This window comes from Podarcis vaucheri (assembly GCF_965113315.1).
Source record: "Podarcis vaucheri genome assembly, chromosome: 13".
NCBI lineage: Eukaryota > Metazoa > Chordata > Lepidosauria > Squamata > Lacertidae > Podarcis > Podarcis vaucheri.
The window spans coordinates 16,001,686-16,029,083 of NC_138751.1; the positions used below are offsets into that span (position 1 = coordinate 16,001,686).

At 44.7% G+C, this 27,398-nt stretch overlaps 1 protein-coding gene across 9 annotated transcripts; it reads left to right on the top strand.

Moving 5' to 3' along the window:
* Positions 1–793: 793 nt before the first annotated feature.
* Positions 794–27,380, top strand: LOC309516129 (uncharacterized protein). 9 transcript variants are annotated; one of them, XR_014212783.1, is made up of 5 exons: positions 794–1,031; positions 4,764–4,845; positions 7,709–7,994; positions 15,192–15,263; positions 23,236–24,360. XR_014212783.1 is itself a non-coding variant. In XM_082194610.1 (5 exons), the coding sequence occupies exons 1-5, from the start codon at positions 918–920 to the stop codon at positions 27,373–27,375; spliced, it is 624 nt and encodes a 207-aa protein (XP_082050736.1). In that variant the 5' UTR covers positions 794–917; the 3' UTR covers positions 27,376–27,380. The 9 variants fall into 9 exon arrangements, 4 of the variants coding, with proteins under 4 accessions (XP_082050736.1, XP_082050737.1, XP_082050738.1 ...); XM_082194610.1 differs by lacking the exons at positions 7,709–7,994; positions 23,236–24,360 and adding exons at positions 14,123–14,251; positions 27,149–27,380; XM_082194611.1 differs by lacking the exons at positions 7,709–7,994; positions 23,236–24,360 and adding exons at positions 14,141–14,251; positions 27,149–27,380.
* Positions 27,381–27,398: the final 18 nt, after the last annotated feature.

Below are 27,398 nucleotides of genomic sequence, written 5' to 3' on the forward strand. Positions count from 1 at the left end.
ATCAGTTTGGCTCACTGGCCAGGGATGATGGAAGCCGAGGTCCAGCAACACGGAGTGGAACAGCTTCTCCATCCTTGGGCTAGGAAATGACAGCTGAGACAAGGCAGAGTGAGGCCAGACACAAAAGTCGGAGACATAAAGGAAAAAGAATGAGCATGGGCAGAAGGAAAGGGGTGTGGGTGGTCAGGAAAGAAGGGAGCAGGCTTTGATTTCAGAAAACAAGCCAGTTCTTTGGCTCAGCCTTTCCCAATCTGGCGGGGTTGGACTCCGACACCCATCGGCCCCTGCTTGAATGGCCAGTAGCAAGGGATGATGGGAACTGTAGTCCAAAGACAACAGGAGGCCACTGGTTGGGGGACGTTGCTTTACCGAAGGGCTTTTTGCCCTAATAGAATGCTTTATTCCTAATATGGATCTGGGCACCGCTGGCATAGTTCATGCCAGGGTTCATCAGGCCTCAAAAGCAGGCGGCAAGTCAAAGTTCGCTAGGATCAAACACGTAAGGAGCATAGTCACCTTTCAGCCAAGGCCTCTCCCTTGTGATATATCATTTATTTATGTCATTTTCTTTATCATACATGCCGACTGCATGCGTGTTTGAACTCCCCCTTCGCCTCAGGAGGTCACGAGGAGGCAAGATTCCCAGCTGAATTTGCATTTCGCCTGCCAGGCTAGATGGTATCGCCAGATCCATCCATTTGAGACTGAGCGGCGGCTGTCAATTAAGGCAACTTGACTGGGATTTGGGCAAGGAGAGGGAGGAACCCCACGTGCATGAGTAGGATGAGGACTATGTGAATTGTTCCCCAGGGGCAAAGGAGACGAGGAAAATGCCTGCCTTGGCTTGCAGAGCCCCTGGGAATTCTACGCATACAGCATGAGGCAAGAGCAGCCGACTGCCAAAGCCAGAGATCACCATGCAGCTGAGATACGAAATGGAGAGATTGACCCTCAGCAGGCAGAAGGTCCCAGGTTTGAGTCCTGGCATCTCTAGGCAGGGGCTGGGAATGCCATCCCAGCCTGAAACTCAGGTGAGTCACTGCCAGTCAGAGCAGGCCATACTGAGCTAGATGGATTGTATGTCTGACTTTGCATGGCAGCTTCCTATGCCTCCATTTCTGGTGGCCTTCGGGAAAAGCTGAAGTTCCCAACTAGATCAATGAAATCTGTGTGTTCCGTGTTCATCTCTACCTAGTTCCATCCTTATTTCAGATGTCACGATCACAATTTCAGACATCATGACGTACATCGCAATGTCTAGCGGTGATTTTTTGCGAGGTTGAAAACCAGATTATTGCCCAGCCCTAGTTCCCGTTTACTGCTGATGGAGGGATACTGAGATCAAACAGAGGATGCTCAGGTCCAGCCTTTGAGAATGAGAGATTCCAGTTTGGGGGCTGTCTATCAAGCTTCATCTAAGGGTAATAATGTCATTACACTCCAGGAGATTGATGGGCGGGGTTGTGTGCGTGTGAAGCCTGTCATAGCTGCTAGGCAACCAGAGGGTGTGCTCCCATAATCAGATTTTGGGATAGCCCCATGTGCTAGAAGTAACTGCAGGTCCGTCTTGGTGATCCAGGATAATCTGGCTTGGGTGTTGTGGATCAATACAGTCCAGTGTGTCCTTCGGTGTCCACCCAGACAGAATCATATAGCTCCACCCACAATTTTAGTTCTGCTACTAGAAGTGTTAGATGCAGAGCCAAAAACATAAATGAATAAAGCCATAGGGTGCCATTTTTGTTGTTCATGTGCAGATGCAATATGTGATAAATGCACTTGATTCCACCACATGGGGCTGCATAAGAGGCAGCATGCAGAGAGTAGGGTGCGTGGGGGTGTGAAATCAGAGGTTTATAATTTTATCCATCCCTTACTCATCTCTCCCTCCCTAAACTAAATAGCCTCCAAACTTCCCCATCTCTCCTCCTAGGCAAAGAGCTCTCACCCCCTTGTCATTGTCAATTGCTATTTTTCTATGTCTTGACCTTTTACAATATTTGTTTTGAGATGGGGTGGCCACCACAAAATTGTAGAGTTGAAAGGGACCACAAGAATCACCTAGTTGAACCTCCTGCCGTACAGGAATCTTTTGCCCAACATTGTTGTTGCAAAGCATCTGGTTATTAAGGGGCAACATCCAAATCCTTTATGTTTTATTTGAGGGATTGCTGGGTCCAATCAAGACCAGAGAATGACAAAAGGGGAGGTGCAACTGATTGACGTGACTGAGACTACCTTCTAAAAGAGAGCCCCTTCATCACAGTTTGAGTGACAGCAAGTTGCAGGTGGTCACATTTATCTCCATGCTGTGAAAAGTCTTACTTGCTGAATTGTTCCTATTTACCCTCTGTTAGAGATGCGGGTGGCACTGTGGGTTAAACCACAGAGCCTAGGACTCGCCGATCAGAAGGTCGGCGATTCGAATCCCCACGACAGGGTGAGCTCCCATTGCTCGGTCCCTACTCCTGCCAACCTAGCAGTTCGAAAGCACGTCAAAGTGCAAGTAGATAAATAGGTACCACTCCGGTGGGAAGGTAAACGGCATTTCTGTGCGCTGCTCTGGTTCGCCAGAAGCGGCTTAGTCATGCTGGCCACATGACCCGGAAGCTGTATACCGGCTCCCTCGGCCAATAAAGCGAGATGAGCGCTGCAACCCCAGAATCGGCCATGACTGGACCTAATGGTCAGGGGTCCCTTTACCTTTACCCTCTGTTAAAGGGTCATATATTAGGCCAAAGGACTTTTGGACGTGGGTAGTCACTTCTCTAGTGGGACGCAGGTGGCGCTGTGGGTAAAAGCCTCAGCGCCTAGGGCTTGCCGATCGAAAGGTCGGCGGTTCGAATCCCCGCGGCGGGGTGCGCTCCCGCTGCTCGGTCCCAGCGCATGCCAACCTAGCAGTTCGAAAGCACCCCTGGGTGCAAGTAGATAAATAGGTACCGCTTACCAGCGGGAAGGTAAACAGCGTTCCGTGTGCTGCGCTGGCTCGCCAGATGCAGCTTTGTCACGCTGGCCACGTGACCCGGAAGTGTCTCCGGACAGCGCTGGCCCCCGGCCTCTTGAGTGAGATGGGCGCACAAACCCCAGAGTCTGTCAAGACTGGCCCGTTCGGGCAGGGGTACCTTTACCTTTACCTTTAGTCACTTCTCTAAAATGTGGCAGACCTGTGGAGCCTAGTTCAAAAAAGGTCTAGGTTTCTGGCTTCCCTTTTTCTTTCTATGGAAGAGAGCTGGGTAAGTTCTTGCTAACTTCCAGGGAATAGGGTGGACGAAGGCTACAAAGGTTTGGGTGTTGTTAATGGCGTGGTGGGGTATTCTCAAACAAGCTCCTAATATTGCACACGCAAGCACACACCCACCCAAAACCTCCTTCTTTCCTTCCCGCAGTATTTCCTTTTGAGAGTTCAAATAATAAATGGGTGGGGTAGTCTTTTCATGAGTAGTTTTTGAAAGCAGGTATGTGTGTAAAAAGTATACTTATTTCCACAGCTGTTTGGACAGCTCCTTTTATTTTCTGCAACTAAGAGGGCTACAGGCTTGAGACTGTCTGATGTTTACAAAGATCATGTTGAATACGAACGTGTGTCCTTGGGTGGGAACAGATTTACATTCTTGACACAGAAAGTAAGATTGGGCCCTTTGCTGTAGGACCCTGGTGTTACACTGCAGAACAGAATATGCTTCAAAGAGGTGAGTCAGGGAGAGAAGGAGATAGACCTTTAAGGGTGTCAGTAGCCTTATTCTTAATATCTTCTGTGTAGCATCTAGCTATAGCTGGTGCTTAATTTCTTATGTTAAGCATTTTCCCCCTTATGTGCAACTGATATGCCCAGCATATATTTAAAGTATATTCAATATACAATTGATGCATGTGACTTCCCCCAAAGAATCCTGGGAAGCATAGTTTAATGGTGCTAGAAATGGTAGCTCTGTGGGGGGGGGGACTACAGACCTCAGAATTCTTTGGGGAAGTCTTGGGTTTTAAATGTGCTGCTCTGTATCCCTAGGGGCTGCCAACTTTCTTTCTTTTTTGCAAAGCTCCTGTGCCTCCAATAATGGCTGTGTAACATGCAGAAAAGGGGACACGGGTGGCGCTGTGGGTTAAACCACAGAGCCTAGGACTTGCCGATCAGAAGGTCGGCGGTTCGAATCCCCGCGACGGGGTGAGCTCCCGTTGCTCAGTGCCTGCTCCTGCCAACCTAGTAGTTCGAAAGCACGTCAAAGTGCAAGTAGATAAATAGGTACCACTCCGGTGGGAAGGTAAACGGCATTTCTGTGTGCTGCTCTGGTTCGCCAGAAGCGGCTTAGTCATGCTGGCCACATGACCCGGAAGCTGTACACCGGCTCCCTCGGCCAGTAAAGTGAGATGAGCGCCGCAACCCCAGAGTTGGCCACGACTGGACCTTATGGTCAAGGGTCCCTTTACCTTTAACATGCAGAAGTTCAGCAGATGAAGCTTTTCCTTGCACACAGATTCATTCCCTAGATTTCCTGCTGTTCATGCAGCTTTTTAAGGTATATATGAGGAGCCATGTCAGCACAGAAGTTGGCTTCCTTCGGGGAAACACAATGTTTACAGACATAAAACAGTCCTTATTTGTTAAAGGTATGAGCAACAATGAGTTAGCTTGAGGTAAGCTAGCTTACTTGTGAAGGAAAGGGTGGAAATGTTTACGGAGCTAAAACAACAATTATTTGTTTTTGGATCATGTGAACGAGCTATACACACACAGAATTTAGGGATGTGCTTTATTTCCTTCAAAGGATCCCTTCCAGCTAACTGGCCATGGCAGAGACAGAATAACAGGCTGGCGAGTGGTTTTGGAAGCTTCTCAAGGACTCACAGGTACAGTGACAGATGGCCCCTACCTTCCCCTCAAGCCACAGAGGTGGTTCTTCATTATCGCCGGGAAGATAATTGCCAAGGCAATCACAAAACAGAATCTTCTTATGTAACAAACTAGCAGCAGCCCACGGTTTGGCTAGTGAATTCCAAAACACACACACACCCATCAACGCACGCTGCCTCTCGCAACTATTAATCTTTCTCTGTCCCCATCTCCATATTAGTTCCTTCCTTCTCCAAGGGAGAGGAATGGAATAAACAGAACCACCGCTCTTGTGGAGGAGTGTCTGCCAGCCATAGAGATGGGGAACCTGTGGCCCTCCAGATATTGCTGGTGGACCACAACTCCCATCAGCCTCTGCCAGGTCCAACCAATGGTCAACAGCACCTGGAATGCCACACTTTGTTTCCCCAGCCCTAGCGCACTGGCTGTGGGCTTCTTTGTAAGGGAAGGAAGAACAGATGGAAGCCACCAATGTGCAAAGCAAAACCTGCTCTTCTCTCCTGTCCACTCCCTTGCCTGCCTCGTTCTCTCTCTCTCTGTATTGTTCTTCTGATACATTCATTGTTCATGGCAAGACCTGTCCCTCACAAGACAATCTGAGCTACTGCAAGTAGATTGGATCATGTAATACAGAGCTGAGTTGCTGCTACTTTTTCTGGAGAGAAGTTCTGTGCTAGGCCAAAAACAAGCAGGTGAAGCTGACTTGTTGAATTTCTGCCTGTTGTGCAAAACACAGGACCACTGTGGGGGAGTGGTGACTCCATGTTTTGTGCTGCTTTGCCTGAGAAAGCTTTCCCCCAATATTGCACCATCCATGCAGGCACCTGCTATTCCTGGCTACCAAGCATTTTTCCCTTGGGTCAAACACCTTGATGGTCAAAACCATGGGTAGGCAAACTAAGGCCCAGGGGCTGGATCCAGCCCAATCACCTTCTAAATCCAGCCTGTGGACGGTCTGGGAATCAGCGTGTTTTTACATGAGTAGAATGTGTCATTTTATTTAAAATGCGTCTTTGGGTTATTTGTGGGGCATAGGAATTCGTTCATTTTTCCCCGCTTCAAAATATAGTCCGGCCCCCCACAAGGTCGGAGGGACAGTGGACCACCCTCTTGCTGAAAAAGTTTGCTGACCCCTGGTCAAAACCCTAAGAAGTCCTGGAAAGGAGCTATATAGAACAGCCACACTTGTGGATAGTGGTGCAGAATTTGTAGAATGGTTGTCCAGTTAAATAAATCTTAGTTTCTTGATCTAACAGATCACGGGGGGGGGGTAACCTTTTTTAGTCCAGGGATGTTGTGATGGGGGCAGCCACACATCCATGATTCATGCGCCAGTAGCAGTGAGTACAGCCAACGCATATGTTTATACACGAACACTCGCCACACCTACAACAGGCGCATAACAGACAAGCAGACTCAGCGCTCTCACTCGCACACAATTTTGGCAAGCACCATTTCGGTGGTGCTTGGAAATGCTGTCTTTAAAAGAGCAGGAGGAGGGCTTTATCTCTGATCTAGGGTACCTGCCGTTAAAGGGAGGAGATAAAGCCCTCTGCTTGTTCTTTAAGAGCCAGGTGTTTAAAGAGCAGGTGGAGTGCTTCATCTTCAGATCATGAGATAAAGGAATGGGAGTTGGCAGCCATGTCTGGCCCATGTTACAGATTGTGAAGATTTATCATCACCTCCTAATTTATTAGGTTGACATATAACTGAATCAATGGTTCTGAAGCAATGACAGGAAGCATCCACTCTCTGATTTTTAGATCCATTTCCCTTCAAGCACCATCTGAGAAGAGGTACAGTGGTATCTCTGGTTATGAACTTAATTAGTTCTGGAGGTCCATTCTTAACCTGAAACTGTTCTTAACCTGAAGCACCACTCTAGCTAATGGGGCCTCCTGCTGCCACTGCGCCACCACCACATGATTTCTGTTCTCATCCTGAAGCAAAGTTCTTAACCCGAGGTACTATTTCTGGGTTAGCGGAGTCTGTAACCTGAAGTGTATGTAACCTGAAGCGTATGTAACCCGAGGTACCACTGTATTCATAATAATAATAATAATAATAATAATAATAATAATAATAATAATATATTATTTATACCCCAACCACTCTGGACGGCTTCCAACAGAATATTAAAAACACAATAAAACATCAAACATTAAAAACTTCCCTAAACAGGGTTGCCTTCAAATGTCTTCTAAAAGTCAGGTAGTTGTTTATCTCTTTGACATCTGATGGGAGGGCGTTCCATAGGGCGGGTGCCACTACCGAGAAGGCCCTCTGCCTGGTTCCCTGTAACCTCACTTCTTGCAGCGAGGGAACTGCAAGAAGGCCCTCGGCACTGGACCTCAGTGTCCAAGCTGAATGATGGGGGTGGAGTCGCTCCTTCAGGTATACTGGGCTGAGGCCATTTAGGGCTTTAAAAGTCAGCACCAACACTTTGAATTATGCTCCTGCTCATACAGGAAACTGGTGTTTATTTATTAAATTTCTATACCACCCTTCATCCAAGGACCACAGAGTGGTTTACAATATCAGGAGAAAATGGGCAAAATAAAAAAATTCCTTCCAGTAGCACCTTAAAGACCAACTAAGTTAGTTCTTGGTATGAGCTTTCGTGTGCATGCACACTTCTTCAGATACACTACAAGCGGTGAGTAGACGCTCAGCAACACTCTCAGTTTTCTGGAATTTGCTTCTCCAGATCTCCTGGTTCAGTGTGTCCTTCACAAAGCTCCACATCCACTCAGGGTTAGTGAACATTTTATAGCCAGCAGGCTTCAGATCTGTAACAGGAGAAAACGGGGTGAGAGGTGCCAAAGCAGACTAATAGCAGCATGCCTGTTTCTTCTCCAGGGCAGCCACCGGTGCCTCCACCCATGGCCTTTGAGACAATCCAGTGAAAAACTCATTGGCTTCCTTCAAAGAGCACCTGATATAATCTTAGTTAATGCGGCCTCCCAGAACTTGATCTCCGAGAGTGATTATGAAGCTCTGGATAAGATGCAAAACCCGAAGGAGAAGGTATGAAAACTCCTAGTGAAGATCCAGATCAAAGGGGAGCAGAGTTGCCAGCAGTTCCTGGAAGGCATAAGGAGCCTCTTTCCAAATTTGCCTCCGGACTTACGGCCTCCAGCAAGCGGTGAGTAGACGCTCAGCAACACTCTCAGTTTTCTGGAATTTGCTTCTCCAGATCTCCTGGTTCAGTGTGTCCTTCACAAAGCTCCACATCCACTCAGGGTTAGTGAACATTTTCTAGCCAGCAGGCCGTACCCTGGGTTCCTTTGCCCAAGCAGGGCACTCTGACAGGTGGGTGGGGCTAGCCACCTATCAATCACCTGACATCATCATGGCATCAGATGCCTCATTCCCCCCCCCCTTTGTCGTGTGGCTTGAGCTCAAGTGCAGCATCTACCAAGCAGGTGATAGATGCTGACCTCAAGCCCTGCTTTCAGCAAGGATTGGTTGTGCTGCAGAGTTATGGCAAATTCCATAGCACAGCTGATCCCACAGCCTTGCTATCACTGATGATCAGCTGAATGGTGGTGACCACAAATATCCCTTGGCAAGGAACGATCAGGAACATGCTCTAAGCTACCCCCCCCCCACTTTTTTTGCAGTCAGATTTCTTCTCTACCTGCCCACTCCTGATGTCTCATCTGACGTCGGATGTGGGGGACGTGGGTGTGGTTTGGGGCAAATGGTCTCACAAGTCAAATTGGTGCCTGTGTCTAAGCCTAATAAGGCATGCAGGAAGGTGGTTCCCCAACCCTGCTTTAACAGAACCAGGATGGTTTGAGTTGCCCAATCTGTCTGTCTCCTGTACAGTGAAAATGAAAAATTCAGTGCCAAGATTTTTGCAGGATGCCTGTGGCTTTGCTTATACCACCTGATTATTATAACAACTATTAATTATGAGTGCTGCACCTTAACTCCACACTGTTTTATGACCTTGTAAAAGCTATCCTTGCAACACGCTTATGAGTGTAGGCCACTATTATCCCCATTTCAAAGACAGGGTAACTGAGACCGAGAGACTTACTAGTACCTGGTGAGTTCAGGATTTAGGTGCAGTCATGCTTAATCTGAGCCAGGCTGAGCCCCAGGAGAAAAACTCAGCCAGGCCACACTTCAGGGAGGGAAGAAGAAGGCAGAGTGTGGTCTGGGCATTAGCAGAAAAAGGGCCACTGAGGAATTGCAATCGGTCTTCATGCATCCAGAATTGGAGGGAACAGCCTTTGGGTCAAAGGTGTGCTTGAGTCCTGGGACCCAAACTTGGTGTGCATATTAATTCATAATTTTTGCTTGAAAAATATACTTTTTAACCGTTGTTTTATTCATTTTGCTTTTTATCAACCTGTTCTTAACATTTATTTTTATTGACAGTCTTAATGTGTGCTTTTTAGTCTTTGTAAACTGCTTAGAGGCTTCACTTGCAGAGAAACAAATGAACAAAACAAGTAATTAGCAGCAGTTTTCTGCCTTGCAGGGGTCAGCAAACTTTTTCAACAGGGGGCCGGTCCACTGTCCCTCAGACCTTGTGGGGGGTGGACTATATTTGGGGGGATGAATGAATTCCTACGCCCCACAAATAACCCAGAGATGCATTTTAAATAAAAGGGCACTGTAATGGTTCTAGGGGTTGCTCGTGAGTAAGCAGGTGCCTATCTCCCTGGCTGGGTGCAAACACCTGGCTGGTGAACCTCCTCTGTCCGGACAGCCACTCACCCGTGGCTGACTCAGTCGCTGGCAGAATCCGTGAGTGGGCGTTTCTTAAACTTCTTCCAGCAAAGAAGCTCTTCGACGCCTAGTCTCCGCCTACCCTCTCTGCGCGAAAGCCTTCTGCGCAGGGAGGGCGTAGGCAGCGGAGGACCTCTACTCTCCCCACTGGTCCCAGGCAAGGAGTCATGGGACCGCCTCGCCACTTCCCCCACCTGCCCTCCTTCTCCACTGGTGCTACGCTGATTCTCTTCCCCAGAAGATGGGCTGCTTCTCCCGATCCCTGGACGCTCTCTGGAATCCCTCTGACTTTTGCGCTCCCCCTCCAGTACTGATGGCAGTTCCCTGACAAGCACATTCTACTCATGTAAAAACATGCTGATTCCCAGACCGTCCGCAGGCTGGATTTAGAAGGCGATTGGGCCTTAGTTTGCCTACCCATGCTTTAAGGCAAGCAGCAGATTTTAGAGCTGGGGGAACCTGTGACCCACCCTATCCGACCCTGGAGATTCTGGAGGAAATGGGAGCGAGGTGTGTCTGGTGTACGTAAGCACTAGGAACAAGTTTCCCAAAATCTCATATACCCCTTGGGCTGGTAGCATTGGGTAATTTAATCTAGTTCCTCTGCATTTTGATTTCTCCGGGGCAGCTGTTTTCCTTTCTTTCTGGTGACTCAGCACGGCAAGAAGCAGCAGCACAAGCAGAAATTTTCCATTTTGAACCCAGTGACACAAATATGCTTCCTATTTTGCGTGCAATGTGAAAGTATTGCTCAGCACTCCGTTGTCCCCATAGCAGCACTGCTGCGTGTTGTTTCTTTTGGGTGAGTAAGCATGTTGCACAGGAGACTTGTGGTGTCAGTAATATTATTTACAAATATGGAATAGTGGGACCAACATGTCTCCTACTGCTGGCAAGGAAGACACTGACCAGGGTTCCAATGCAAGAGCATTATTCCCCGCTACCCTCATGTGCCTTCATCTGAACTTGCATGTCTGGCTGGCTCCAAATTTGAAGTGCCATCTTCTATATATATTTATTTTTTCATTTAGTTCAATTTATTTTTAGTCATTTCTTGAGTGCGTAGTAATTTCGGTCCTTGCATTGATAATAGTTATTAGTTCATTCATATGATCAGGCAGGAGGCAACTTTGTTCAAAACAGAAAATTATGATGGAGAAAGAACACTGAACTACAGTTATGCCGGGGAATGAATTCATGCTTGTTTATCCCAGGAAGCATAACACCCAGATTGGAACAAAATGAAATGACAGCATTGCACCTGGCTAGTTGATTTTGGGTGGCTTGTTTCCAGAGAGCTTGAAAAAAAGATGTAAGAAATTCATCTCTGTCATGAGGTCTAGAATATTCTTTTTAAAAAGTAATAAACATTGAGCGTCCCCCCCCCACACAAAAACAACAACCCAGAGCAGAGTGATTACATGTGGGGGCTCTTGCTGCTTCTTCTGGAGTGAATATACTTAAGGAAATTAATAATATTTTATACAGTGCTATGAATTAGATATTTACATACTAAAGTCAGCTTTCTGCCCTGAGGAGTTTATAAACTAAATACTGGCAGAAGAAGAGATGACAAGAGAGAGGAAGGCGAGCAAATTCAATTTCATCATGCACTTCCAGGGTTAAGCATACTTTGGGATGTTTAAAAAAAGCAGAAAGGATCTGACCTCTCCAGTGTGTGTTACAATGACACCAGCAGAACCAACTTCCCCTTGATACATTTGAGCAACACTTGCATTTCTAGTTGCCACTGATGAAATATTTGTGATATTCTTTCCTCTGAAATGTCATCATTTTGAACAATGGACCCAATTTGTCATCTTTGGGGTTTTTTCTCTTTTGCATAATACTGAATTGCTTAAGATATATTTTCTTATTTTCACTTTTAGACCATTTTTTTTGTTCCAAATTGTTGTTTTCAGCTTTCCCTGCTTTTTGTCATCGACGGCAGGATATGGAACTTCCTTTATTGCAACTTATTCATCGACATTCAGGGAAGCGCCAAAATTTCTGCAAGTCCAGGGGCATCCTCTACCTTTCCCACTTCCCCTCTTTCAGCAACAACTTTGGACTACTTAATTTGGCCCTTCCTTGCTTTGGCCCCAGGTCTGCTTCTCCATAGGAGGTCTAGGGTTTCTTAAGGAAAGCCAACCAAAATTCCCTGGAAGAGATTGTGATAATGTGGGAAGAAGCAAAGAGAAATGCCCTTCTCTGCTTTATTCTCAACATTTTATGTCTTAATGTTAAGTCTGAATTGAGCTGGTTCTGCTGGAGAGAAGAATAAATAAATTCTGTTCACCAATGTGCTAGCTCAAGGATGGGGAACCTGTACTCTTCAATATGTTTCTGGGCTACAATTCCTATTACCCCCTCACCATTAGCCAGTGGGAGTTGGAGTGCATTTCAGAATCTGCCTTGCGTGCATCTTAATTTCACAAATACACTAATGAGGTGTGAACTGATAGTGACTAACCAGGAACAGGAAGCTGGGGCGGTAGTAGATAATGAAGACATCAACTGACTGTGTAAAAGCAGTGGAAAAGGCAAATTCCGTGGCATGGAAGATTAGGAAAGAAACTGAAAATAAAACTATATGCCATCATTCAAATCTAGTATATGACCACATTAGGAATAGTGTGTACAGTTTGGTTGCCTTGCCTCAAAAAGGGTATTGTAGACTTAGAAAAGGTTCAGAAGAGGGCAACCAAAATGATGGAGGGGATGGAACAATTCCCCTATCAGGAAAGGTAGCATGATATAGACTATATTATGAAGCCGCGTCTTTATTGTGGCTAAAAGACTGGATAAGATTGGAAAATAGAGATATACTAGATTTGGAGGGCTTCAATAACAGGTACGGATGGCATTCGTACCTGTGGTACGAAAAGGTGAAGGTTCATAGGGGCTTCCTAAATCATATTTTTAGGGGACCAATATACCAGGTATGGGAGAGAAATAAAAATCTCCTGGAAAGGAAGACTCCCTGGTGGATCTCACCATTAGAGGTGTTAACGATTAGGAAAACAAATATGGAAGAGAAGAATGCCACCTATGAAGAACTTATAAGTAAAACAGAACAAGGGAACAAACTTAGACCCTACGAAGAGATAAAAAACTTATTCACTGGCTGGTTGCAATACCACCAGGTGAATGATTTGTTAAAAGAAGATAAAAAGAAACTGGGCTTTGAAGACAAAAAATCTAAGTTCCACGTGGAGGTAGTTGAAGGTAAAAATAAAATACTGTCTAGGATATATGATATGCTACTGGAGTGGTACACAAAAGACGAGGAGGTGAAGGAGGCAATGATTAAATGGGCAATAGACATTGGCTATAATCTTGACTTTGAATGGTGGGAGGAACTGTGGAACAGTAGTATAAAGTTTACGGCGTGTATGGCACTGAGGGAAAATATCTGGAAAATGATATATAGGTGGTATCACACGCCGGTGAAATTGGCTAAAATGTATAGGTTAAAGAATAAAAGATGTTGGAAATGTGGTGAAGCAGAAGGCGACTTTTATCACATGTGGTGGTCATGTAATAAAGTGAAAGGCTTTTGGGAACTAATTTATAACGAGCTTAAAAAAATACTTAAATACACTTTTCCCAAAAGACCTGAAGCCTTTCTGCTAGGAATGATGGGTAAAGAAATTAGAAAAGAAGATAAGAACATATTTCTTTATGCCACCACAGCTGCAAGAATTATGTTGGCACAAAACTGGAAAACGGAAACCATACCCAGTATAAAGGATTGGCAGGTCAAAATGGTAAACTATGCCGAGCTTGCTAGACTAACAGGTAGAATACGAGACCAAGATGAACAGAAATTTCAAAAAAAATGGAATAAATATTGGAATTATATTGGAACCAATTTGTAGAGGAAACTGGCGGGGTTGGAATAAATCTAACAGTGAGTGTTTTAAGAATTTTATTTATTTATTTATTTAAGAATAAAAACAAAATACGGGATTGTGGAATTTATTTGATACTTACCAAAAGGGTGGAGGGGAGTCCAGGGCTCGGCAGAGCCCGAAATATTATGATTTTCTTTTTATGATTTTTTGTATAATTTGGGGAAGGGAAATAATAAATTATGTAAATATGTACTTATATGTATACTGATATGTTTAGCGGTATGTTTATTTGTATATTTTCTTTGTGTAATTTGAATAAAAATGTACTGGGGGGGGGAGGAAAGGTAGCATGATATGGGACTTCTTCACCTAGGGCTGTCCACACTTCTGCTTGTCCTGTGCAGAGAAAGCACGGATCCAGGTGGTTTTCTCCATGCCCCACTCCTTTCCCCAAGAAGCCCTGCTCTTTAGCTTTAAATCAGAGCAAGCGTAAGTCCAGAGAAAACCCAAATTGTGTGTGTTTGTGTGCTCACATGCTTGTGAGGAAGAGGGGGGAAGAGAGAGAGAGAGAGAGAGAGAGAGAGAGCTTTTCAACCTTGAGAGGATAAACAACTGCATAGAAGCCTGAGCCGTAAAATTTTATAGTTGTTAATTCTGAAGGTCTTTCTGTTAGCTTGCTCTTCTCCTACAGCGTACCCAAACCAACAGATAAGTTGTTCCCCAGACACTTTGGAAAAGAATGGGCCAGGAATTCCAATCAATGTGCTGTTTTCTATGCTGAGTGGCAGCAAAGACTCAGAAGGTATGTCCTGTAGTGTACCAGTAACTATTGACAAATGCTAATTAAGGGTTAGGTCTACACTTCTGCTTGACCCGTGCCTAGAAAGCATCAGTCCAAGTGATTTTCCACTTGACCTGCAGTTTCTAGGCACAGGTCTGAGCAATTTCCCCCTTGCGCCACTCCTTTCCCAAGAGAAAACCTGCCATTAAGAGCTAAATCAGAGCAAACATCAACCCAGAGAAAACTCCAATTGTCGTTTGCTCTGACTGAGCACTAAAGAGCGGGTTTTCCCTGGGGGGAGAAGCAGCAGGACAAAAGGATGTGTGGATGAGTGCTTGCTCTTTACTGATGTTCCAGAACTGTTTGCAACCCTTTGTAATGTCTAAATATAAGCCACAACACTGCCTTCATTCTTCTCAGAAGCCTCAAGGTCTAGGAACATCCATTAAAATGAAAATACTGAAGCTTCTCAGACCATTTGGTCCACATACAATACTGGTTTATAGTGCAACAAGGAACAGCATTTATTCTGATTCATCCTATGAAAAAGCACTCACGCACCCCTCAGTTTCTTAACATGCTTTGTGATGAATGATGTGGAGCTCCTCATTACCCTAGGGCCTGCTTAAGCTTTTGCCCATCTGCTTTTTCTACCTCTCCAACTATCCTGAAAAACAAAGCCTAAACCCCAAGGTTCCTTTCTATCAAAACATATTTTTGCTTTCCTCACAATAGCTCAATAGTTAAACATTCCCCAACTGAACCTTCCCCTCTTAGCACATTCTGGAATATCGCAGCCCCCTAGTTTTGGTTGGGGAAGGGAGGGTGTCACTGATATTCAAACACAGACACACTAATTTCTTCAGACGTGTAATCCGTCCCTTATCCTGAATGTGGCTTGGAAGAATGAGGGATACTTATTTTCTGCTTAACAGTCTTTTGTTTCTATGTTTACATACAGAATCGTCAAATATATCGAGTGAGCAAGATCTTGATATGGAAGTGACAAAGATGGAGCAAGGCATTTTGAATGGTAAGAAATTCTCTGGAAACAAGGTTAAGAACATAAGAAGAACCCTGGCAGATTAGACCAAAGGCTTACTTTGTCCAGCATCCCGTTTTCCCTCAAGTGGATAAATCAGATGCCTTTAGGAAGCCCTTGAGCAGGATATGGGTGCAATAGGACTCTCCTGATCATGTTCCCCCAGCAACAGCTACTCAGAGGCATAGTTCTTCTCAGGACCAGATTTAGGTTTGATGAGGCCCTAAGCTACTGACGGCAATAGGGCTCTTTATATGTCCAGTTGTCCTTTCTCAACAACAAATTGTCACTGTTTTTTGTGTTGAATATATGCTATATGGTAATTTATGGACCTAATAGGTATCTAAAGCCATTTGCCACTGTTGCTGTATGTAGGTTTTATTTTATTTGTTTTTTATCTTATATTTTGGAAATGCACATCCAGGTTTTTCCCCCTTTAATTTTTTTGGGGGCCCCCAAAAGAGTGGGGCCCTAAGCTATGTCTTGATCAGCTTATACATAAATCCAGCACTGGTTCTTCTGAACCTGGTGGTAGCATATAGCAATGATGATTTAGTAGCGTTTTCAATACTTTATCTTCACAAATATCTAACCCCCAGTAAAAGCCATATAAATTGGTGGCCATTATATTTAGTGGTAGCACATTCCATTGTTTTTAACTCTGTGCTGTATGAAAACATACTTCCATTTGTCAGTCCTCCTCACTCTTCTGTCCTGGAGGACTCCAGGCTTTTTAGCCTTACAAGAAAGGGAGAAAAACGTATCTCTGCCTTTCTGCCCACTTCCTTCGTACTGCGGTTGCTTCAGAATAAACTACTTTCCTATGAACAAAGGCAAGCAGTGTTACCCATCTCTGCAGGGGTTGTTCTGGAGTAAGTGCGTTGTTTCTGTACTACTTGCACGATCTTTATTTGAAAGATTACTTTTCCCCTTAAGAAGGAACATTCTGAGTGAAATTGCCTGGGGAAATAATCATTATTTCTAATGTCCCTATGCAAGCTAGATTTTTAATGCCCCTAAGCAAACTAGATCCATCTGTTTTACATCCATGTCCTCATGCTTAGATTCATCCCATGTCCTCATGCTTAGATTCTATGGGTATAACTAGATACAGTGCTACCTCAGGTTACAGACGCTTCAGTTTACATACGCTTCAGGTTACAGACTCCACTAACCCAGAAATAGTACCTCAGGTTAAGAACTTTGCTTCAGGATGAGAAGAGAAATCACATGGCAGCAGCATGGCAGCAGCGGGAAGCCCCATTAGCTACAGTGGTACCTCAGGTTAAGAACAGTTTCAGGTTAAGAACGGACCTCCAGAACGAATTAAGTTCTTAACCCGAGATACCACTGTATTCCTATCCCCCCATAGCCCTGTTTGCACCTTCATACAGCAGGGATAAAGAGCCCTGAACAGGAAAATCTGAAGGTGGGTTCTTAGTGCGTTCAGCAGAATGCATGGAAAATACTCCTTCATAATGTCTGCCCAATGCATGAAGATCTGAGACTACAGTTAATGAAGATGTTCAGGGCAGGACTTGTCTGTGCAGATCAATCCTCTCTCAAAATGCCTCAATGCTGTTTGTGTTTCCCTCATATGGGGCATACTTACAGGGGAGAATTTACAAGCAGGAGCAGTGGGAGTAAATTCATCCCTCCAAAATCTAGGCTTACAGGAAGTGGGCAAAATGTCCCTAGTGAGTGGGGCATTTGCATACAAGAATATCCAGACCTGGGAGGGGTCTGTTTACTTCCCCTTTGGGGGAATCACCACAGCTCAGTGGTGGATGAGCTGCTTTGCTTGCACAAGGTCCCAGGGTCAACCTCCGGGTAGGGCTGGGAAGGTCGCTTGTCCAAAATCCTGGAGAGAGGATGTCAGTCACCAAAGACAGCACTAAGCTTGGTGGGCGAGTGGTCTGAATTTGTGTAAGAGTTTCCTGTGGTTTAAGCAACTGCTCCCACCTTCCCTTTATCTCAAGAAATTGGGATTCTGAATGATCTGTGCACTGGGATAACATCTAGTTATAAGTGGACATGCAAGGGAATGGGGGGTGAAGGAAAAAGGCAGAGCAGTGTTGTAAACAAAATCTGCCCTTCTTCCCTTATGGAGAATCCAAGAGCCCATATAGAGTCCTTACATAGGTTCCCTATTGGTAGGAGAAAATAACAGAGGCCAACCAGAGAATATTGAGAAGCAAAGCAGCTAGTAAGCCTGATCTTTATTGATCTGTTGCAACAGGGTGCTCTGCTTACCCGTAGGAAAGGAGGAGGACCTAGAACAACAGTGTGCCTGCCCTTATATAGATATTTTAAATTCCCTGCCCTGGAGCTCAAGACCACCGCTCCATACATCATACATACTTCACAGAAGGGGTGTAATCCAAGACCACCCCCCACAAACATCATACCTACATCACCGAAAAGGCGGTCTACAACAGAAATTTGAGTGCTATTGTTTGTCCTGTTTGGCTGGTTTTCTGATAATGCCTTATCTGATTGCCTCTCCTGGTAGTCTGCCCATTCCTCTGAAATGGTGATCACCCACTTCCTGAGACAATGGGAAAGTTCCCGCACCCCCTCCCTCCTTGCAGAGAAAACATTTGGTCAGTTTGGGAGTCATAATGGTTTCAGGGAGTCCAAATGGTTTCAGGAAGGTCTTCCTGTGCAGCTCCAGACATTGGTACATTTATGAACATTTATCTCATATAACCTTAAAATTCTTATAACAGCAGGGAGATGGGTTTGAGCATGCCAGAGTGAAAAGATAAGGTTTTAAACAGGTCAATAGAAGGAGCCAAGCTGGAACATCAGGGAGTATAATTGGTTTTTGGCTTGGCTCTTTAAACAGGCTGTCACTGACGGTGCAAACAAGACGTGTGCTTACTTAATCTTGTAAATATTAATATTGCTAAACAAGCCTTTTCCCTGACCCCCTGGCTCTCATAAGGAGAGCATCTTATCTTAGTCCCAGGCAAGTTGCATGTTTGACCAAGTGTTTTCATGCTGGATACAGAGGAAGGAGCTTCTTTCTCAATTAAGCTGCTGAGGACAGCATATTTTCATGTTCTGACTGGATACAGTAGCTCATGAGACATGAGTAAAGGCAGTCATTATCTCTTGTAGGCTAGGTGCTTAAAAAGGTAAAGGTAAAGGTACCCCTGCCCGGGCGGGCCAGTCTTGACAGACTCTGGGGTTTGTGCGCCCATCTCACATCTATTGGCCGGGGGCCAGCGCTGTCCGGGGACACTTCCGGGTCACGTGGCCAGCGTGACAACGCTGCTCTGGCGAGCCAGAGCTGCACACGGAACGCCGTTTACCTTCCCGCTGGTAAGCGGTACCTATTTATCTACTTGCCCCCGGGGGTGCTTTCGAACTGCTAGGTGGGCAGGCGCTAGGTGCTTAGGGAAGCTCAAATTCCCCCCTTTTTGCTGCACGAGTCTTAGGCATCCTTTCCCATTGCACACGTGTGTGTGTGTGTGTGTGTGTGTGTCCCATGCTGCACTGCTTCTGCTCATGCGCAAGTTATCTTCTGCCCAAGCCTGTGTCGTTTGTCTTGTTCTCTGCTGTGGCAAAATTATGTAACTTACATAATTAATTTCGCAAACAATATTGTTGTTTCGCTGTTCCACCCTTTCTACTTCAATACAAAGGAAACAATGTCAATGGGGGTGGGTAATCTATTCTGTATCGACAACAGCAAGTAGCTATCTTATTCACTAGATTGATCTTTGTCCTGGACATGGGACAAATTTGTGAACACCAGCAATTTCCACTCCTGTTTCCATTTTTGCAGGAGTTTTTCCAACATCCCAACGAGGAGAGGAGGAGTGGTGATGATGATGACACCCACCTTGAGTGGCGCAATGCCTATTGCCTGGCCTGTGTGCCCCCCCCCCCCAGATCACAGGGCCTGAGGCCATTGCCCCAGTTTGCCGTACCTTAGGGAGAGCACTGTCTTTGCTTCAGGTGAATGGTGAATGGAAGTGTGACGTTCGTACGGAGCCCCCGGTCGTCTCACGGACTATTGACCCGTACACCACTAATCTGCTGCCACCAACCAGGTCCTCCCCGGTAAAATCACTTCAGCCTCAGTTAGGTTCTCAATTAATAAAGAAGAGTGTGTTTTATTTCAGACACAAACAAATTTTTACGGCATTCCAAACGTTGTTACTCTTTACTTTCTTACTCTTATTTTCCTCTCTCTATCTCTTCTACCTCCCCTCACTCAAGAACCCACTGCCCTAACTGTCTCTCTATTTCCAACTGCCTGCCAACTGCTTCTCCAACTGCCTTTCCCAACCAACCAACCACCAACAACTCCCAACAACTAACTCAAACCTTGCGCTAAGCCCTTTTATACACAGGTAGGCTCTGCCTCCGGCTTTCCTATTGGTCTATATTTTTAACCCTATCTCTCCCCCCGTTCAAGCATTTTCTAAACGAACGGGCAAATGCCACAGGAAGCAAGAGCAGAACATAACAGATTACAAATCCTATTGAGCTATGATATCCCCCCCAAAGCAAATAGGCACAGGGCCCCCACACTATACCACCCTCCCAATCTGAATCAAAGCCTTGTGCTGGTTTCCTGCCCCAAAAAATCTCCTCTTCTGCACTAACCAGCACCTTCTTGTGGGGAAATAGGAAGGGTAGGGAAATAAATTTTGGCAGAATCTGGTACGGTGCTTAGATCCAAATCAGGAGCCCATCAGCAGGGAGGACCCTGTGCCTGTTTTTCTTTTAAAATAAAAGTGGCAGTCTTAAAGCACTTTTGGTGTAATTTATAGTTCAGTCCATTTTCTTCAGATATTTCCCTCCTTGTCAACCTCTAGTCACCAGCTCTGGATTGTGGGGAAGAGTAAAATAATGAGACATCCATTTTTTGTGTGGCTTTTCATAGGATAGTAATAATGGAAGTTGACAGCTTGTTTTTTTATCTCAGGGAGCCATCTTGGTTGGGGGTGAGCTGTTGCTTCCGGCTTCACCCTTCCTGTCAAGTAACAGTCCAAACTTTTCCGAACATTTAATTTGACAAATGGTATATATTTTGTGGATTGAAGAAAAAGCTTGTGCACATGAACAGAAAACACCTCTTAAAATTTGAAGGTGCCACAATAATGGTTTTTGGCTTTGAGGGGCTTGTGGTGGTTCATTCAGGGGAAAGGATTATGATACCCATAATTGTTTATATAAAGGAGACATGTCCCCCCCCCAAAAAAAACCCCTGCATTTTATTTTGCTGTTAAGAACTCTAGAGTTTGTGAGGGAGCCAAGGAGCCACAAAAGGGCAACGTCCCACTTCTCCTGAACAGTGAGTTCCAGGGACAGCAGTAACTGGGTTTTGGGATTCCACTGGCAGAGAGAGCATTGAAAACTCCCACCATTTTGCTTTGTTTGCAGGTATACAGGTAGGGCGCAGGCAAACAGGTGCTTTGCCAGGCAGCAGGTCCACTCTGCCACTAGGGATGAAGGAGGAATCCATTTTAAATGGATTTACGCACAAAATCCAGTGGTTCTGATCCAGTTTGGCCACATTGGACAGCCTCTTGCATCAAGTGCTTACTGGGGTTCTTTTTTAAAAAAATAAACTACCTTTGACTAATTATATGCCAAACTATTTGGCTTGCAGAATACATGCCTTCTGCTCTTTTCTTTTGCCTTTTCCCGCATACAAATGCATGCCCACCTGCTTTTTTATTTTCTCCTGACTATATTCCATGGCTATTGAGCATGTTCAATCCTCATTGGCCTGTGATAATTTGGGGGGGGGTATTTTTCTTCTTTAAATTTATTCAGACTCTCTCTCACACACACTTCCACAAACTTTAAGGGTCCTCTGAACAGGGTGGATTTGATTTAAGTCAGTAAGACTTGATTTAAATCATTAATTTTTTTTTACAGAAAGACTCATTCTTGCTGGTATAATCTTAATATTTACAACCAGATGAAGGTTTCATTTTTGGAATAATAAATTTTCAGAATAGTTTTTACAGTTATATAAAAAATTACTGATTTGGTTATACTTTTAGAAATACATTGACTATTAGAAATACATAGAAATACATAATTATGAAATTATTGTGAGGTTTAATAAGTTAACTGTTTATATTTGGACAACTTTTCTGCTGTACTTTGTTGGAAGGAGAAAAATAATCATTTCCTTAACAATTTATTTAACTAAAACAATAACATTATAGCATATGTATCCATGTTTGTTAACTGAGGTGGTTAAACGGGTTTTTTCAAAAAACAACAACAACACCTGTCAGGGAACTGCCATCAGAGGCAAGAGGAGAGGTAAGACGCTCCAGTGATGCAGGGGAGGGAACTAGCAAGGAGAGAGAGAGAGCTTCCGCTGGGGAAGGAAATCCAGGGGACACCAGGGAGAAAGGGGAGGCTGAGAGGAAGGCGGAGGGGAGGCTCCGAGACTCTTCCAGTGAAATCAGCGGAGAGAGCACTGGACCTCCGCTTGGCACGCCCACGCTGCGCAGAAGGCTTCCACGCAGGGAATCTAGGAGGAGACTGGGCGTCAAAGAATTTCTATGTTGGAGGAAGTTTAGGAGACGCCCACTCACGGATTCTGCCAGTGACTAAGACAGTCGCGTTGTAAGGGCTGTCAAACCAGGGAAAGGTTTAGCTATACGACTAGCTTGGAGCAGTTTGCAGTTTACGCACAAGCAACCCCAATTCCCATTATAACACCTTAGACTGAGTTTTAGCACACATGAAAAATGGAAAATAAATCCTTATTTCCTGATGAATAGGCTTTGGACTATAATGTAACTTAAATAGAAAACTATCTTTAGAAAGATTTTCCGTCCAATATCATTTTATTTTAAAAATCCAATTTAAATTTAAAAAAAACTGATTTTTTTTTAATTATAAATTTTTTTATTTGTATCCACCCTACCTCTGAAAATGCTGATACCTGATGTTGTTTCTCAGTGGCCTGTTTTGACTGCAAAGTTGTTGGCACTCAAGCATGCTATTAGATGAATCAACGGGTTCACTCTATTAACAAGTGTTTGACATGCTAAGCTTGTGGGGAAATTCAGGATGCAAGTTCTAACTGTTCTTGTTGTACAGAGCACTGGCAAATCCACCCTTCTCAATGCCATGTTTGGACTGCAGTTTGCAGCCAGCAGCGGGTGATGCACATGAGGAGCATTCATGACACTCCTCAGAGTCACAGAGCATTTTCAGCAAGAACTTGGTTGTGATTTCATTCTGGTGATTGGCACAGAAGGTTTGAAAACCGCAGAATTGGCTAAGTTGGAGGACAGTTGCGAACATGTCAATGAGCTGGCCACCCTGGTGATTGGGCTCAGTGACATAACAATATTTAACCTGAAATAAAATCTTGGATACAGGCACACCTGTTAGACCATGGGTAGGCAAACTAAGGCCCAGGGGCCAGATGCAGCCCAATCGCCTTCTAAATACGGCCGGCAGACAGTCCGGGAATCAGCGTGTTTTTACATGAGTAGAATATGTCCTTTTATTTAAAATGCATCCGTGGGTTATTTGTGGGGCATAGGAATTCGTTCATTTTTTTTCTTCCAAAATATAGTCCGGCCTCCCACAAGGTCTGAGGGACAGTGGACCGGCCCTCTGCTGAAAAAGTTTGCTGACCCCTGTGTTAGACCATTACAGGGAGGACATGGCAGTCTTGGAGAGAGGAATCCTATCCTCTGTGATAAAGAAAACAAGAGAGGCTCTGGAGATCTTGTCAAAATAAATGAGTTTGTCTGAATCCTTGGAGCATTGCTGCCATGAGATGAGTGAAGAACCTGCAGTTTCCAAGGACTCGTTGGATGTCATTTTGTTCAGCAATAGTGCCGAGACTGAGCCTTTCTTAGCTAAGGTACAGACCTATGTTCCTGAGATGATGGAAGGAATCCCTTCAGAGAAGTTTAAGATGAATGTTGAGATCATACTTTCAAACAATCTATTCAAGCCCCAGGATGAAATCTTGAAGCGGGTTTTTGGCTGTGGGAAGCACTGTCCGTTCTGCAAAGTCCCCTGTGAAGCTGGAGGTGGCAGTCACTAGGAACATTTTGCGTCAATTCATTGGCCTCAAGGAGTAGGGAGGTACAGAAACCATGAAACTAGAAAGCTTGTATATTCCTTATGCTCCTCTGATGTCATCTCAAATGCCAATTTCAGAAACAAGCACACAGGTGGAGAATGGCATCCATATATAAAAATATTGCCAGTATTATCCCGACTGGCGTATCCAGCCTGATGATAGCATCACAGTCTCAGACCACTAGGAGTTTGTGTTCACAGAGTTCAGTCAGCATTTTGCTCAAGCTTATCATGCTCTCCCTGCATAACTCCCTCAGAATTGGGAAAAAATAACCAAGGAGCAAGTGCTGGTGAGCATCCAATAATAATTTAATATGAAAAAATAGGTAACAGCTGCCGCCATTTTAATCTGATACCCAAGTGCCTGATTCGGTTATGGAATTATTGTTTTGTATATGCCGATTGATCATTAAGGATTTTTGTTTTTGTTTTTAAATTAAGGGTAAACAGGCAGAGCTATTATACACTGCCAGGTACCCAGTACAGTGGTACCTCAGATTACAGATGCTTCAGGTTACAGATGCTTCAGGTTACAGACTCCGCTAACCCAGAAATAGTACCTCGGGTTAAGAACTTTGCTTCAGGATGAGAACAGAAATCGTGCAGTGGCAGCATGGCGGCAGCAGGAGGCCCCATTAGCTAAAGTGGTGCCTCAGGTTAAGAACAGTTTCAGGTTAAGAACAGACCTCCAGAACGAATTAAGTTCTTAACCCGAGGTACCACTGTATAACAATCTGCTTCACATCTGTATCCTACATGCAAGCCTTAAGTGCATTTAAAATCAACATAGAAAAATGTATGACAGGATGTAATGGATGTTTCCCTGTTCAGAACTGGTTCACAAAACATAGAGTCTGCCTTGCTTGTTCTTTTTGAGATACATATTTCTATGTATTCATACATTATTTCTTGATTTATAAAGCCTAGCCTACAATTTCCAGCTCGACAATGTTGTCATGTTGTCATGATTAAAAGGAATCTTATCTCTGTTCTTCCAATTCATCAGTATTGGTCTCTTGGCTTTGAAATATTAGACAAATTCACAGAGGATAAGATGGCTTCCAGCGACGGTGGCTTACGTTCTACATCCACCGTGGGAGGTGGGATGCCTCTGAACACCAGTTACTGGGAATCACAAGGAAGGAAGCAGTGTCCCTTCTGTTATGTGCCCTGTGGAGCTGGAAGGAGCAGTCAGACCACGCAAGCACTTTGCCAGCTCATCAACCTCAAGCGTCACAATTCATAAAACAAAAGAGCTCTGAGGTCATTTTGTGTGTTCACTTAAGTAATGTGGACATAGAGATGGACTGGCATCCCTATGAATGCAGTCAGAGGAGTAGCTGCTTCAACTTTTAAAGATGCAGGTTTACCTTAGACTGGTCTGTGCAAGTTAAGAAAGCAGTTCTGGAACAGGAAAACCTAGCATGTTTATCTTAACCTATCCATATCCGTCTGCTTGCAAAATTTTGGACTGCAATGGAAGTAATGATGAGTTTGTCTCAGGGTTTTTGGGAGGATGGCAAACAAAGGGAATGTGGAGTCCCAGCCAGTGAGCAAATCTTGAAGGATGAGGCCACTGTGGTTCGGACACAGTAGACATTTCAACCATAAGTGGTGTGGGGGGAGCAACCGGTTTCTTTTTAAAATAAGATACTATAATGCTGTTAAAGCAATTGTTCACCATTTGTCTAAGAAGCTCAAGGCAGAAAATGTGGGTTTCTTCTCCTTATTCACACAACAACTCTCTGTGGTAGGTTAGTCCTCACAAGCCTAGTCCAACACCACACTGATCACCAGTGTTGAAGCAATGATTCTTCAACATCAACTTCGTTGGACTGGTCATGTTGTACTTATGCCTGATGATCGTCTTCCAAAGCAACTACTCTATTCCGAACTTAAAAATGGAAAGCGTAATGCTGGTGGTCAACAAAAGAGTTTTAAAGACTGTCTCAAGGCAAATCTAAAAAAATGTAGTATAAACACCGACAACTGGGAACCACTGGCCTGCGAGCGCTCCAGTTGGAGAACAGCCTTTACCAAAGGTGTCATGGGCTTTGAAGACACTCGAACTCAGAACGCAAGGGAGAAACGTGCTAAGAGGAAGGCACGCTTGGCAAATCCACACTGTGATCAACTCCTGCCTGGGATCCAATGTTCCCACTGTGGAAGGACGTGTGGATCCAGAATTGGCCTCCACAGTCACTTATGGGCTCATTATTAAAACTGTGTTTATGGAAGACAATCTTACTCAGCTATGAGTAATCACTCATAGCTCAAAGAAGATAAAGGCTCTCTGAACTTGTGCAGTAAGAGACTGCTGCTGCTGCTGATGCTGGCAATCACAGAATCATTCCCATATGCACAGTCTATTTTATAATCAAGTATTAAACACACACACACAAATTTATCAGACTTTCTGCTACATATATTTTGGACCTAGTTCAACTTCCAAGTCTGTAGTGCTGTGGAAACAATTAATAGCAAATACAGAAGTTATTTTAAAAAGCAAATGCCTGCCTGAAGATGTCTGGCAGCCCTTGCTCCTGTCACTGATGGGGAAGAGCTGGCTGTGGCTGTGGAGTGGTGAAAGAACTCTGTGCATGTTCATAGATGTTCAGGGTTAAATTAAAGCAGGTCTGTAGCCAAAACATTTTGTGGTGAAAGGACCTGAGGTTGCACACAGGTGTGTGTGACAGAGAGAGAGGATGTGTAGAATTAATAAAGAGCAGCCAGAACCTAAGCACTAATATGTTTAAAGTTAAATATTAATAAAATACAATGTAATCTTTAAAAATCATTGAGAAATAAGTACCAGGTGTTTGTTCTCCTAGTGTTTTTGCCGTAGTCAGAACATTGGAAAGTAGGAACAGGTTTACTTCTTTCACAAGAGACCTTGGAAGAAAGTTGCAATGTGGATTGCTCCTGAACACTATGGACTGCCATGCACCCTTTTATGATACTCCATTCCAGTCCGTCCGTCCCCCTATTTTCTGTAACCCCCACCCCCCCAAAGTCAGCATCCCCTGTCCATGGAACATGCTCAGTGAGGTATTTCTGGGGCTGTTTTCACCTTATTTCTAAAACTTTTTGGGGAGCTGGCTGGCCAGATGATTTGGTACAAACAATCCTCATGGCTCCCTGCTCCCGAGCCTTGAAGGCCAAAATCCAACCTGTGAATTGGAGCCCCAAGCAGACTGGGAGCCAGTGAAGTTTGCAACCAGACTGTTTCTGGGCCCCATTCATGGGCAAAGCCAAGGGGCGGGGTGGGGAGAGGCAGCTGTCCCCGCCCCCATCTATAAAAATACATAGCTGAGATTCTGGGGGCCCCCCCGCAACAAAATCCTGCCTACGCCCATGGCCCCATTCAAAGTGATACAGTATACTCATTCTACCTGATTACAAATCTTGCAGCTGTGCTCTGAATTAAAAGGAAATTTTTGGAGCGTCTTTTAGGCAATGTGTGTGCAATAAATGTGTTGCAGAAGTCCAGGCAGGAAGGGGCATGGAGAAAAGGCAACTTAGACTAACTGAGAGCCTTACTAGCCTTATTTTCCTAAGCCTTTTAATGCCTTGGCTCCAGATTAATTTTAATCTGGGCTATGGTTATAGTTTGTATTATATTGCTTTTCAGTTACAAATGAACCAGATACTTCGAAAAGGAGAAAATAAATTATGATGACTGATGGGCTATATAGTTTTAATGCTGCTTTTATATATATTTTTAACGATTAAGCCTACAATCCTGTACCACATTTTCCTGCCCCTGCTGTCCTAACCCTACTTAATAGGTTCACAGCAAATATGCAGTGCCATTGCGCAACAGCAGTTGGATCGGGGCATAAACTTTCCTGCATTGCAGGCGGCTGGAGGGCGTTGGACACGTAAACAGAACGACCACGTCGCCGCGCGTCCTACCCCCCTGACTACAACTCCCGGCACGCCTTGCTGCCTTTCGTACCGCCCGCTGCTCGCTGAATGGAGGCTGTGCCTGATTGGCAGGTTCGGTGCGCAATGAGGATCGGTTCAAGTCTCCAGCGC

What these genes read in the sequence shown, in the direction of transcription:
- LOC309516129 (XM_082194610.1), top strand. Translation starts at nt 918, where the DNA reads ATGCAGCTGAGATACGAAATGGAGAGATTGACCCTCAGCAGGCAGAAG. An exon ending in AGCTTCTCAAGGACTCACAG is followed by an intron (nt 4,846 to 14,122) that starts GTACAGTGACAG and finishes TCTTTCTGTTAG; the next exon opens with CTTGCTCTTCTCCTACAGCG. An exon ending in GGAGCAAGGCATTTTGAATG is followed by an intron (nt 15,264 to 27,148) that starts GTAAGAAATTCT and finishes CCTACTTAATAG; the next exon opens with GTTCACAGCAAATATGCAGT.